The 10,600-nt window shown below is 47.4% G+C and overlaps 1 protein-coding gene across 2 annotated transcripts in view; it reads left to right on the top strand.

Annotated features, from left to right (window-relative positions):
* The first annotated feature begins 263 nt into the window (after positions 1-263).
* KLHDC4 (kelch domain containing 4) overlaps positions 264-10,600 on the top strand; it is a 51,315-nt gene continuing 40,978 nt past the window's right edge. Inside the window, exons 1-4 of one of the 2 annotated variants that reach the window (XM_028501743.2) lie at positions 264-425; positions 3,448-3,539; positions 6,544-6,622; positions 7,457-7,555. In XM_028501743.2, the coding sequence (XP_028357544.1) occupies positions 327-425; positions 3,448-3,539; positions 6,544-6,622; positions 7,457-7,555 (369 nt within the window). In that variant the 5' untranslated portion in view covers positions 264-326. Of the gene's footprint in view, positions 426-3,447; positions 3,540-6,543; positions 6,623-7,456; positions 7,556-10,600 lie in introns of those variants that run through there. The other variant, XM_036012371.1, reaches the window with a different exon arrangement.

Genomic DNA, 10,600 nt, shown 5'->3' with positions numbered 1-10,600 from the left:
TAAACACGGAAGGCAGCCTTCAAGGCCAGGTTGGGTGGCTCCCAAAAGACAACTGCTAAGCCCCTTGGACAGCTAAGGAGGCAAGGTGGAGGGGCCCCCAGCGCAGGTCCGCTACTTTTAGTCGGGGCCACGCACTTACTCCGCGTAGCTCAGGAGCACTAGGATCTCAAGGCTATTTCTATAGACTAAGAGAAAACCTGCTGCAACTGAGCCTCGCACGCCCGGAAGTGATGCACTTCTGCGCGCCGCCCCGTAAAGGTACTTCCGGCGCGCCGTGCACCTCTTTCCTCGATCCTAGGTGTCTAGCGCAACTTCAAACAGGCACGATGGGCAAGAAAGGCAAGAAGGAGAAGAAGGGCCGCGGGGCTGAGAAGACGGCAGCCAAAATGGAAAAGAAGGTTTCCAAGCGCTCACGGAAGGAGGAGGTGAGCGGCGCCGGCGGGACGGACCGGAGCGCGCGTCCTGCTCTGCGCGAGCTCCTTTGCTCTTGTCTGCTGCCTTCCTTGGTCCTGTGTCCCTGGAGTTGCCGGATGTCGTTCGGCCGGGTGCTGGAGCGGCGGGGAGTTAGTGTGGGAGGACCCGGGGATGAGCGGCGCGCCTCTGCAAGAGGCATGGTCTGGGGGCGAGGGCGTAACTTCTGAGCCGCACTCCTCATCTTTAAAAGACGGTAAGTTTGTCTTACCGCGACCATGAGCAGTGAGCATCCGTGCAGTACGTGAAACTCTGGGGCTTCCCGTAACAGCTGATGGAAGCCACCACTCTCTTCTTTCTCATCCATCTCCCTCCCTCCCTTCCTCCCTCCATCCCTCCCTCTCTCTCTCCCTCCCTCCCTCTCTGTAGGGTTTGCAAGTGGAACAGGGCTGAGCTTAGAGCGTTCTGCTTTCTATTGACTTGTTCTTCGGTCCCCTAACTTGGGGCAATTTATCGTGGTTCATGAGCATTTGCTGTGTGCCAGGCACTGTGCTGTCTGGCCTTCAACCCAGGCATGTGCCCTGACTGGGAATTGAACCTGCCATCCTTTGGTTCGCAGGTCAGCAATCAATCCACTGAGCACACCAGCCAGGGGAGGAAGGTAATTTCTGAGGTGAATGACACTGGTCCAGGAGCTCCAAACTAATTGTGACTCCAACAGTTCCTCCTACTTCCAGGTCTTTTTGTAAAATTACAGTCATTCAGTAACTTGTCTTGAATGCTTAAGGCAGCACATTTGTCATTAGGGACGCGTCAGTCAGCAGGACAGCCATTAATGTAACTAACTACCCACACAGAAGTAGCAGGACAATGGCCATTTTCATAGACGTTGTGAGGGTGAAAACTGGCAGAGTCTCTTTGGACCATACTTTGTCAATATCTAGACTGGTGGAAGCTGCAGCCTAGTAGCTATACATCTGAAGGTGACCTTGGAAAAACTTCCCTCACCTACACAAAGATGGGGACAGAATGGCCATGGTCGTATTGTTTATATAAACAAAACACCGGAACTGCCCCAGATGTTTGTTCGTGAGCAGGCTGGGTAGAGAAGCTGTGATGGAGCGGTAGCTCTGCCGCAGTGACAGTGAGTGGATTCAGTTTATCAAACTGTTAGCAGAAGCCATTTTGCAAGATACACAGAATGATGCCACTGAGATGGACCTGAGAAATGTAAGCCAGTACAGGAAGTCCTTACTTAACCTCGTCCATGGCCTCTGTGACCTTCAGCGGACTGACATACTACAGGCATATCTTGTTTTATTATGCTTCTTAGATAGTGAGGTTTTTTTTCCCCCAAGTTGAGGGTAAGACCCTCTACCAGCAAAAAAGATTATAATTTGTTTTACTGTGATACTTTATTGTGGTGCTCTGAAACTGAACCCACAATATCTCTAAGGTGTGGCTGTGTACCAAAATCACTTTGCCCTAGGCTAACTGGTATAAGCAAGGGTTATGTTCCTATGGCAGGGGTGTCAAACTCATTCTTACCAGGGGCCACATCAGCCTCATGGTTGCCTTCAAAGGGCTGAATGTAACTCTAGGACTGTATAAATGTAACTACTCCTTAACTAGGGGCAAGGAGCTCTACATTTGGCCCATTTGAAGGTACCCATGAGGCTGATGTGGCCCCTGGTAAAAATGAGTTTGACACTGCTGTCCTATGGCATCTCATCAGTGTTATAACAGAATGATGTTATTTGAGGACCTTCTTTTATATATATGCAGTAAAAATGTAAAGAAATGCTCGAGGCTCTGGCTGGGTTGCTCTGTTGGTTAGAGCCTCGTCCTGAAACGCCAAGGCTTGGGTTGCATCTCTGGTCAGGGCACATACAAGGAGCAACCAGTGAATGCATAAATATGTGGAACAACAAATCAGTCTTTCTCTTTCCCTTCTCCTCACTCCCTCTCACTCTCCCTTTCTCTCTTCCTCTCCCTCCCCTTCCTTCTCTCACTTCTTCCTCTCTAAAATCAATACATTAAAAAAAAAATTCTGGGGAGTACTGAGCACCCAGTTCTAGACAATGGCTCCAATGGTGGAAGTGGGGGGAGGTGGCTGTTTAGGCCAAGGGAATGTGTTCTGATAAAGGAACTGAGAGGAACCAGTGAAAGTTGGGGTGAGGAGGCAGGATGGGAAGGGAGGCTGGAAAGGAAGGGAGAGTGGTCTGCAGGTGTCTGTGGGTGCGGGAGGGCCAACTAACCTACCTTCAGTGTGGCCCGTGGAACCAGGGAGAGAGAGCTTTGGATGTGGGAATGTTTGGGGGCAGTAGGGAGGAAGGCAGGGTATGTATCCCAGGTTGCAGCATCAGCTGAGCTTTTGAGAAGAGAAAAAGGAAAGAGGGGGACTTTCCTCCTGACACACAGGTCATGCCTTTCAGGGGCTGGGAGAGGGTAATAGAGGGAAACAGGCACTGGACTCGGGGTGGGAAGACCAGGCTGCAGTGCCACCCAGCTGTGCAGGTGAATCTTAAATCCCGTTTGCAGTTGTAAAACTAGAGACCCTCTTCTACAGAGTGGCTGCAGCCCATAGTTGCCAAGCAGGCTCTGTTCTAAGCAGACAAGTCTTGCTTGGAGCTCTTATTGTTTCAGTGGGAGGGAGATGAAAACAAAATAAAAAATAAATGAGCAGGTGTTCTCATATCAGATACCGCTATGCAGACAGCAAAGTGGGTTGGTGGGGTTGCCCAGTACTGGGTTTCCGAGAGGTGCCTGAGGATGCTGGTGTGAAGTCAGGGTGGGCTTATTTATGTGGAAGGCCCTTTGGTGGGGAGGGTGCGGGTTTAGAATGAGACGATGTGCTCATACACCTACACTTGCAAGAAAACGACCTGTTGAAGTCGTTTTCATGAAGGTGAAGCTCTGAGTATTTTTGCATGTGTCAGATTCTGTCCATGGACAGTGGGAAAGCCGCCCCAGGCTTTTGGTCCCATAGTAGGGTTTAAGGAAACGTCTCACATGTGGCTGCTTGTCTGCCTCTAGGAAGATCTGGAAGCTCTCATAGCCCATTTCCAGACACTGGATGCCAGAAAGACCCAGGTTGTGGAGACGCCCTGTCCCCCACCTTCACCCAGGTGAGTGAGCAGAACTCTGCGTTACATCTTCTAACAGTTTCCTTGTATAAAATGCTATAAATAGGCAGCACGTCTTCATAAGTAACCAGGTACTTGGGACATTTTCACCTTTGAAACGCGCTCTGATCAGCTCCCACAGCACATGTTTGCACTTTCGTCAGCCCTCTTGTCATGCAGAAACACGGAAATGAGGTCTCAGCACAGCTGCTCCCCTGGGACATTGTGGCGGGTGTGCAGGCTCCCCAGCTGGTAACAGTTTGTGGACTGCAGTGTTGTCCTAATGAGCTTTGCTTGGTTCTTAAGGTATTTTAAAAGGGCCTGTCACAGGCGGAAAACTTAAAGTCACAATAGCTTTTAACTGTGTTTGTTTATAATGCTTTTAAATTCTTGTGAAAAAATGGGATTATTAAATATAAATTGTATGTAAGCCATTTTAAATGGATTTGTAAATTCTGTGCAAACTCCACAAGGATTTCGAGCACTTGTGGGATGAGCTGAACAGAGCAGGCTTCGGGTTTCACCCGACTTCTTATTCTTCTGGGTCAGTTCTTGTCCTCTCGTCCTCGGCATTCCAGTTGTCTTATGGTTTGATTTCAGGCTCTGTAATTCGTGTATCTGCCAACAGAGCAGAGGCAGGACAGTGAATGCACTGAGTTAGAAACCTAGGAAAGGCCAAGTGACCCTAACGAAGAGATACCAGAGAAGGGGAAACCGGTAACTTCACAAGCGTCTGGGACGGTGTGTGTGGTTGAGAAGTGATTTGCGTTGTTTCTCTCAGAGTGTAGTCCCAGAGCTGCCATCACCTGAACGGAGGCCCGTGGTCCAGCGCTTTTGGGAGGGAGGTGGTTGTAGTGCTGCCTTCAGTTCAGTGAGGGGCAGGTGATGGCTCTGACCCCCGAATTCTGCTGACCTGGGACCCAGGATTTAATTAGCACGTGCCTGCGGGGCAGGGTTGGCTACTGGATTAGCCCCGAAGCCGAATGACCTGATGCAGCAGCTTTTGAGCAGCTCCCAAAGTTGGAGAGTCCTTCCTGTTCTTCATTTAATAAATTCCACTGGGAATCTTGTTCTGTTTCCACCTCTATTCAGCATGTTGTCATTGGGGCCACACATAAGCTGCACATGTGGTAGATGTATTTTTTATTTTGAATTGTTGAAGCAGATAAATTCTTGAGATCTGTAAGGCTTTATATGTATAGCACCCCTGAGTGAAGCCACTTGTGGACTGATAAGTTTTGGATGACATTTCAGAATTTTTCCTAAAGTAACGTCCCAAAAGCCAGGTTGAATGTCAGGATGTAATTTGAAAGGTTGGTGATTCCCAGGGTCAGCTGGGAATGGTCCCTTACAGTTGATGGAGCTAAGGTATAATGAGACCAAGCCTTTTGGTTGGTAATCATAGTAACTTCTCATCTCCTACCTCTCCGTCACGTTATGGTAACAAAGCCATGACAATGGTCAAGGTTTGTAGGTGTGTGTTCCCAAGTATCGGCTGAGATGGAATTTAAGGGGGTGATGAGGACATGGTGTTTGCGTGTCTGTGACTTGCAGACGGTGGGTGGGGACGGGCTCGGGCGGCAATGACACTTCAGTATTGTGCACCTGAACTGAACCGTTCCCCAAGTCGTGCGTATTACTTTTCCACAGAAAGTTAATGTGTTAATTGAGAAAAAGATTTGTGCTCAAAGAACTTTGGGGAACACTGGTGTCCTTTTGTTTGAAATTTTTTTCATTGTGATAAAATATATATAAAACATAGAATTGTCCACTTTAACCATTTTAACCGAACAAATCTGTGGGATTACCTACATCACAATGCTGTGTACCCATCGCCACCACGTATTTCCAACAGTTTCATCCCCCAGTAGGACCTCTGTTCCCATTCAGCAGATGCTGTCCATCCCCCCTCTCCTGTTCCCTGGGGACTGCTACCCTACTTCCTGTGCCTCTGATTTCTAAGTATTTCACATAAGTGGACTATGCAATACCTATCCTTCTGCGACTGGCTTTTTCACCTAGCACAGTGCCCTCAAGCTCTGTCCGTGTTGTACCGTGAGCCTGCACATTGTTCCTTTTGAGATTGAACAGTGTTCCGTGTGTGGATGACCACATTTTACCCACGCATCCACTGATGCATTGGTGGACACTACCACTTTGGGGCCACTGCGGGTAGTGGTGTCATGAATGTTATAGTTTTCACTTTTCTTGACCACATGTGTAGGAGTGGAAAATTCTGTTTAACTTTTGAGAGATTGCCACAGCAGCACTGTTTTAACACTGGTTTCTTTACTGCAGAATTTCTCAGGTGTTCATGTGTATGATAAATCTCCAGGGGAAAGGTACTCAGATTTCCAAACTTACTCAACCTTCAGACTGTTTTTTTTTCCTGAGAAGTACTTTTTGGACTTAGTGTTACTGAATGCACCTTGGGAAGTGCCACTCAAGAGGATTTTGGAGGAAGGGCAATTTCCAGTGACTGACCTTCTCAGTTACCATAGCTTTCATTACTTTTCAGGGAAGTGGGATGTATCTATGATTTCCTTACAGCTGTTCTTTTGTCCTTGTGTGTGAAATAAGTGGAAAGTTATTTGCCATTTTTTCCAAATAGAAGCTGTCTAGGATGTATATTGGAATGCTTAAATACTGGACCTTTATGAGCAGTGTTGATTGTGAGTTAAGAGGACAGACCCTTAAAATAAGACAGTTCTGGAAAATCTGGCACATAAGTGGGAGCGCCTAGACTCATCACTGCCTGATGGTTTTGGCCAGACGCTGTGGGAGTGGGCCGGCCCAGCCCTTCTGGGACTGGGAGCCTGGGTGTTAGTAAATGGCCCAGTCTGCTTTTAAGGGTAGTGGCTTCTGTCGTTAGCCCCAGCCTCCGCTTGCACAGAGTTTAGGAGAGGCTCGTCCCTGGTAAAGCCCTCTGATGGGAGAATGAACGGCCCTCGGATTGGGCAGCCAGTGGTTTGGTTTTGTGTTGACCTGCTGCTTTTGTCTCTTGCAGGTTAAATGCCTCTTTCTCCGCTCATCCTGAGAAAGATGAACTAATCCTTTTCGGAGGTGAATATTTCAATGGCCAAAAAGTAAAGTATATATGTTTTTCTTTTCTTCCCAAATTTCCATGGGGCTCTTTTGGAGTAAAATTAATTTAAAGCAGAGATACCATACTCGTTGAGAAATACTCGTTGGTCCTTTAACTGCCCTCCGATGTATCCCACCTCCTGAGTTCTAAGGACTGGTATGTGACATTGCCCTTGACAAGTAACAGCATCCTTTAGTGACCTTTAGGATCACTCCTCTTACTGCCTGCTTAGGGTTGACCAGCACGCTAGCCCTTCAGTTTGTGCTGTTTTTCCTTATGATGGGTTTCTGAAGTTGTATTGAGTAGAAAAAGTACTGATTTAGAGTTAAGTTTTATTTTTTAAAAGGCCAGAAAGGTCCTGGCTGGTGTGGCTCAGTGGACTGAGTGCCAGCCTATGAACTCAAAATTTGCTGGTTGGATTTCCAGTCAGGGCACACGTCTGGGTTGTAGGTCAGGTCCCCAGTTGGGGGGGTGTGAGAGGCAGTCACACATTGATGTACTCTCTTTCCCCCTTTCTCTCTCCCTTTCCCTCTCTCTAAAAATAAATAAATAAAATCTTTGAAAAAGCCAGAAAGACTGGTGTTTCAGAGTTGCATATGAAACAGAAAAGCATCAAGTTTGCCTTCCCTGCATGGTAGACAGATGGTCTTTTTCTGTGTGTCATCATCCTAAAGGGTCCAGGGGCCGGCGGCACCTGTCCTGCACTGATAAGATTTACACTGCTTTAGGGAACACATTTTCCAGGAAGGCTGGCTGTTGAGCTCCTTCCTTCTAGTTACTGTCACTTGCACGGGAGCATCATTCATGACAGTAAAGCTCCTCTTCCTTCCTGCAGACATTTTTATATAATGAACTCTATATCTACAACATCAGAAAGGACACCTGGACCAAGGTCGAAATCCCCAATCCACCTCCAAGGCGCTGTGCTCACCAGGTATGTGTCAGTATTAACCCTTCCCCTTCCCTGTGTTCCCGCTGGGGCTTCCCCCGGAGGGTTCTGTTGGAGACTTGTAGAGCTGGCAAACGACAGGCAGCCTGGTGCAGAGAGGCTGGGCCTTGCACGTGGGCCTCACTTCACTGTTTTCCAACTTGTACTTATTACTGAACTTCTTCACATATCAGTGTCCTCACCTGTAAGACAGCGAAATGGACACCTGCTCCTCCAGGCAGTGTGAAGATCATATGAAATAATCCAGGCAGAATACCCAGTTTGGTGCCGGGCACGTCTTAGTTGGCAAGTTGCTCCTTCTCCGTTGGATTGAGAGAGGCTTCCATAGGCCCAAGGTCTGGTGTCTAGAGAGCTAAAAATGAGAGAACAACGTTCAGAAGAGGTGTAAATGCTGCTTGGAAAGTAATTATTATAAATGAATGAGACCTAACACAGATAACACAGGAGTGGCACTAAATCAGCATGTTGTCGCCTGGTTTTTGCTTACCCCAGGAGAGCTCTGTCAGAGCCGTGAACCTGTCAGGGGAGGGGGCCTGGTTTCAGATTCTGTTTCTCTGCAGGAGGACAGGCACTTGGTCTTCTTCGTTATTATAACCCAGCATTTGGAACTGTGTCGGGGCTCAAAAAAACAATTGAGCGAGTGGTTCCTGTCCAGGGTGGAGGGAGATGATTGGCTGAGCCCACCATGGTGTGTGGTTCTCCTCTTTCTGATCCTGTGCCCAGAAGTAGCCTCCTGACCTGAAGGTGGGTAAGAGGAGGACCCACCTGCTGAACTGCGTGGCGGTCCTGCGCACATGAAGGCTTGTAAGCATTTGCACTGGTTTATCTTCTGGAAAAGAGGAATGCACTTGTGTTCAGGTTGGAAAATCAGATTTAGTCAGTTGAATTTTAATAAATGAGTGGATTTTGATAAGTTCGAGTTTGTTCACCAGAGCGCACTGCCATTGGGGGGTGTGAAGAGTCTGCCCCAGGCCTCTGCGCTGAGGACTGAGTTCTGTGCTGTCGCAGTGGACAGCACAGGGTGAGCGCTCTGCGTCCCCAGTCCTCCCGGATGCCTTGTCAGAGCCCCAAGATGCCGATGCCCCGATGGGGCAGTCAGGCTTTGTACCTGTGTCACACGATGCAGCCTACGGGCTTCTTCTGTGTTTATTTTCTCATCCACTTTAATCACAGTTATTAAATGTCCTTGAAGAATTGGAGTCATGAAAATCTTAGAGATTTTTAAATTCAGTTATTTTGGCAGGTGCTCAGCAGGCTCTGATTCATATGCACGCCTGATGAGGACTTTATTAGTTTGGGACTTAATAATATCCTTGTAGTTAAGGTTGGCTTGCTGTTTATGTTGTGAATTTCACAGTGAATCGCAGTGATGGGAAACAGAAAATTGGTTATAAAGTCTTTTGCCTAAAGGCCATTACAGTTCAGATTCTACCACATGAAATTTGAGACATAAACGTTTTCTCATTATAGACTAGTTGAATGAATATGGTGGTAGAAGCACTGGGCTTTATCTTCTCTTTAATCAATTAGAGGGTAAAAGAGTAGAAAGGAAAGCTTTATACGTCTACTCTTTATTCTTTTCTCCTAGATTCTGGATTTTGGGATGGGGTGGAGTTTATTTTGGTGTGTAATTTGAGAGTTTAGATGGTCCTTTGTGAAATGAATACAACCCGGTGAGAGACAGTGAAGGGTTACAGCGTCTGCTGAATGTGTGATTGGGCGACCTGGGGAGAGACGGGAGTGGCCAGGCTGTGCTGCCTGGACCGCTGAGGGTGCAGGGCGTGGGGCTGTTGGGAATCCAGGGCTGGGTGAGGAGGCAGCGGCGAACATCCTGAGTTCTGTCTTCTTACTCACCGGATACTCGTTTCTCCCAAAGTAATGACTAAAACTCCCTTGAAACAAAATGCATTCTCTCATAAAATAGAAGAAAGTTTCATATGGCTTAATAAAAAATGTCTCCTGTGTTCTTGTGTCGGCCTTAGTGCATTCATGAACAGTAAGTAGTTTATGGAGAAGAGTCATTGTACGCAGAATGTTCACTCGTGAAATGAGCAGAATTCCACCGACTGTCCGTTTGCACTGCTGCCGGTGTTAGCCTCTAACTAAATAACAGCTTCATCGTGTTCCGTCCGAGCTGGCACTGCAGGGCTCCTAGATGTTTTCCCTGAGGAAATGCTGAGTATCTTTTACATGCAAGGCACCATTTCAGGGCTGGGACATAGCGACAGAAAAGATGAGCTTGCCTTTCCTTATGATGTCCCATATTTTGTGTTTACTTTGATCCTGATGGTGTCACACGTTTTTAGGACTCAGCTTTCACGAAGCTGAAGCATGTGGCTCGCTAATGTCAAAACCCTTTCAGAGTCTGTGTGTTATTTTGGACTTCATTGTGTATTGGTTTTGCTTGTTTATTTGGCACTTGCAAGGAGAGCTGTTTACTTAAAGCTTCCCACACGTGATCTGACTGCAATTAAGACAACAGCAAACAAACCCAAATGCTTGGGAAGCAGATAGCTTCGTGGGACACGTAGGACAGTGGACGCTGAAGGGGACGGCCTGGCCTTGCCCCTGGAGTGGTGCTGCCCTGCCGCGTTCACTGGGTCACTGCGTGGGGCTTCGTCTGCATCGGGTCCAGACGGAGACTGTCGTTGGTTGTCAGTTTAAACAGTTACTTCAAAACAACTGTCTGTATGTGTGCATAAATGTATATATTTATGTATTTATTTAAAATATTGATTTTGCTATTACAGTTATCCCATTTTTTTCCTCCCCTTTATTCCCCTCATCCTCGCACCCTTCTCCCACCAGCATTACACCCACCCCCTCTTTAGTTCATGTCCGTGGGTCATACATACACGGTCTTTGGCTTCTCCATTTCTCATACTATTCTTACCCTCCCCCTGTCCATTTTGTACCTACCATTTATGCTTCTTATACCCTGTACCTTTTTCCATATCCACCTCCCACCCCCTCCCTGCTGATAACCCTCCATGTGATTTCCATTTCTGTGATTCTGTTCTGTACTAGTTT

Source organism: Phyllostomus discolor, chromosome 12 (genome assembly GCF_004126475.2).
Source record: "Phyllostomus discolor isolate MPI-MPIP mPhyDis1 chromosome 12, mPhyDis1.pri.v3, whole genome shotgun sequence".
NCBI classification, from domain to species: Eukaryota; Metazoa; Chordata; class Mammalia; order Chiroptera; family Phyllostomidae; genus Phyllostomus; species Phyllostomus discolor.
This window is presented reverse-complemented; position numbering and strand designations above follow the sequence as displayed.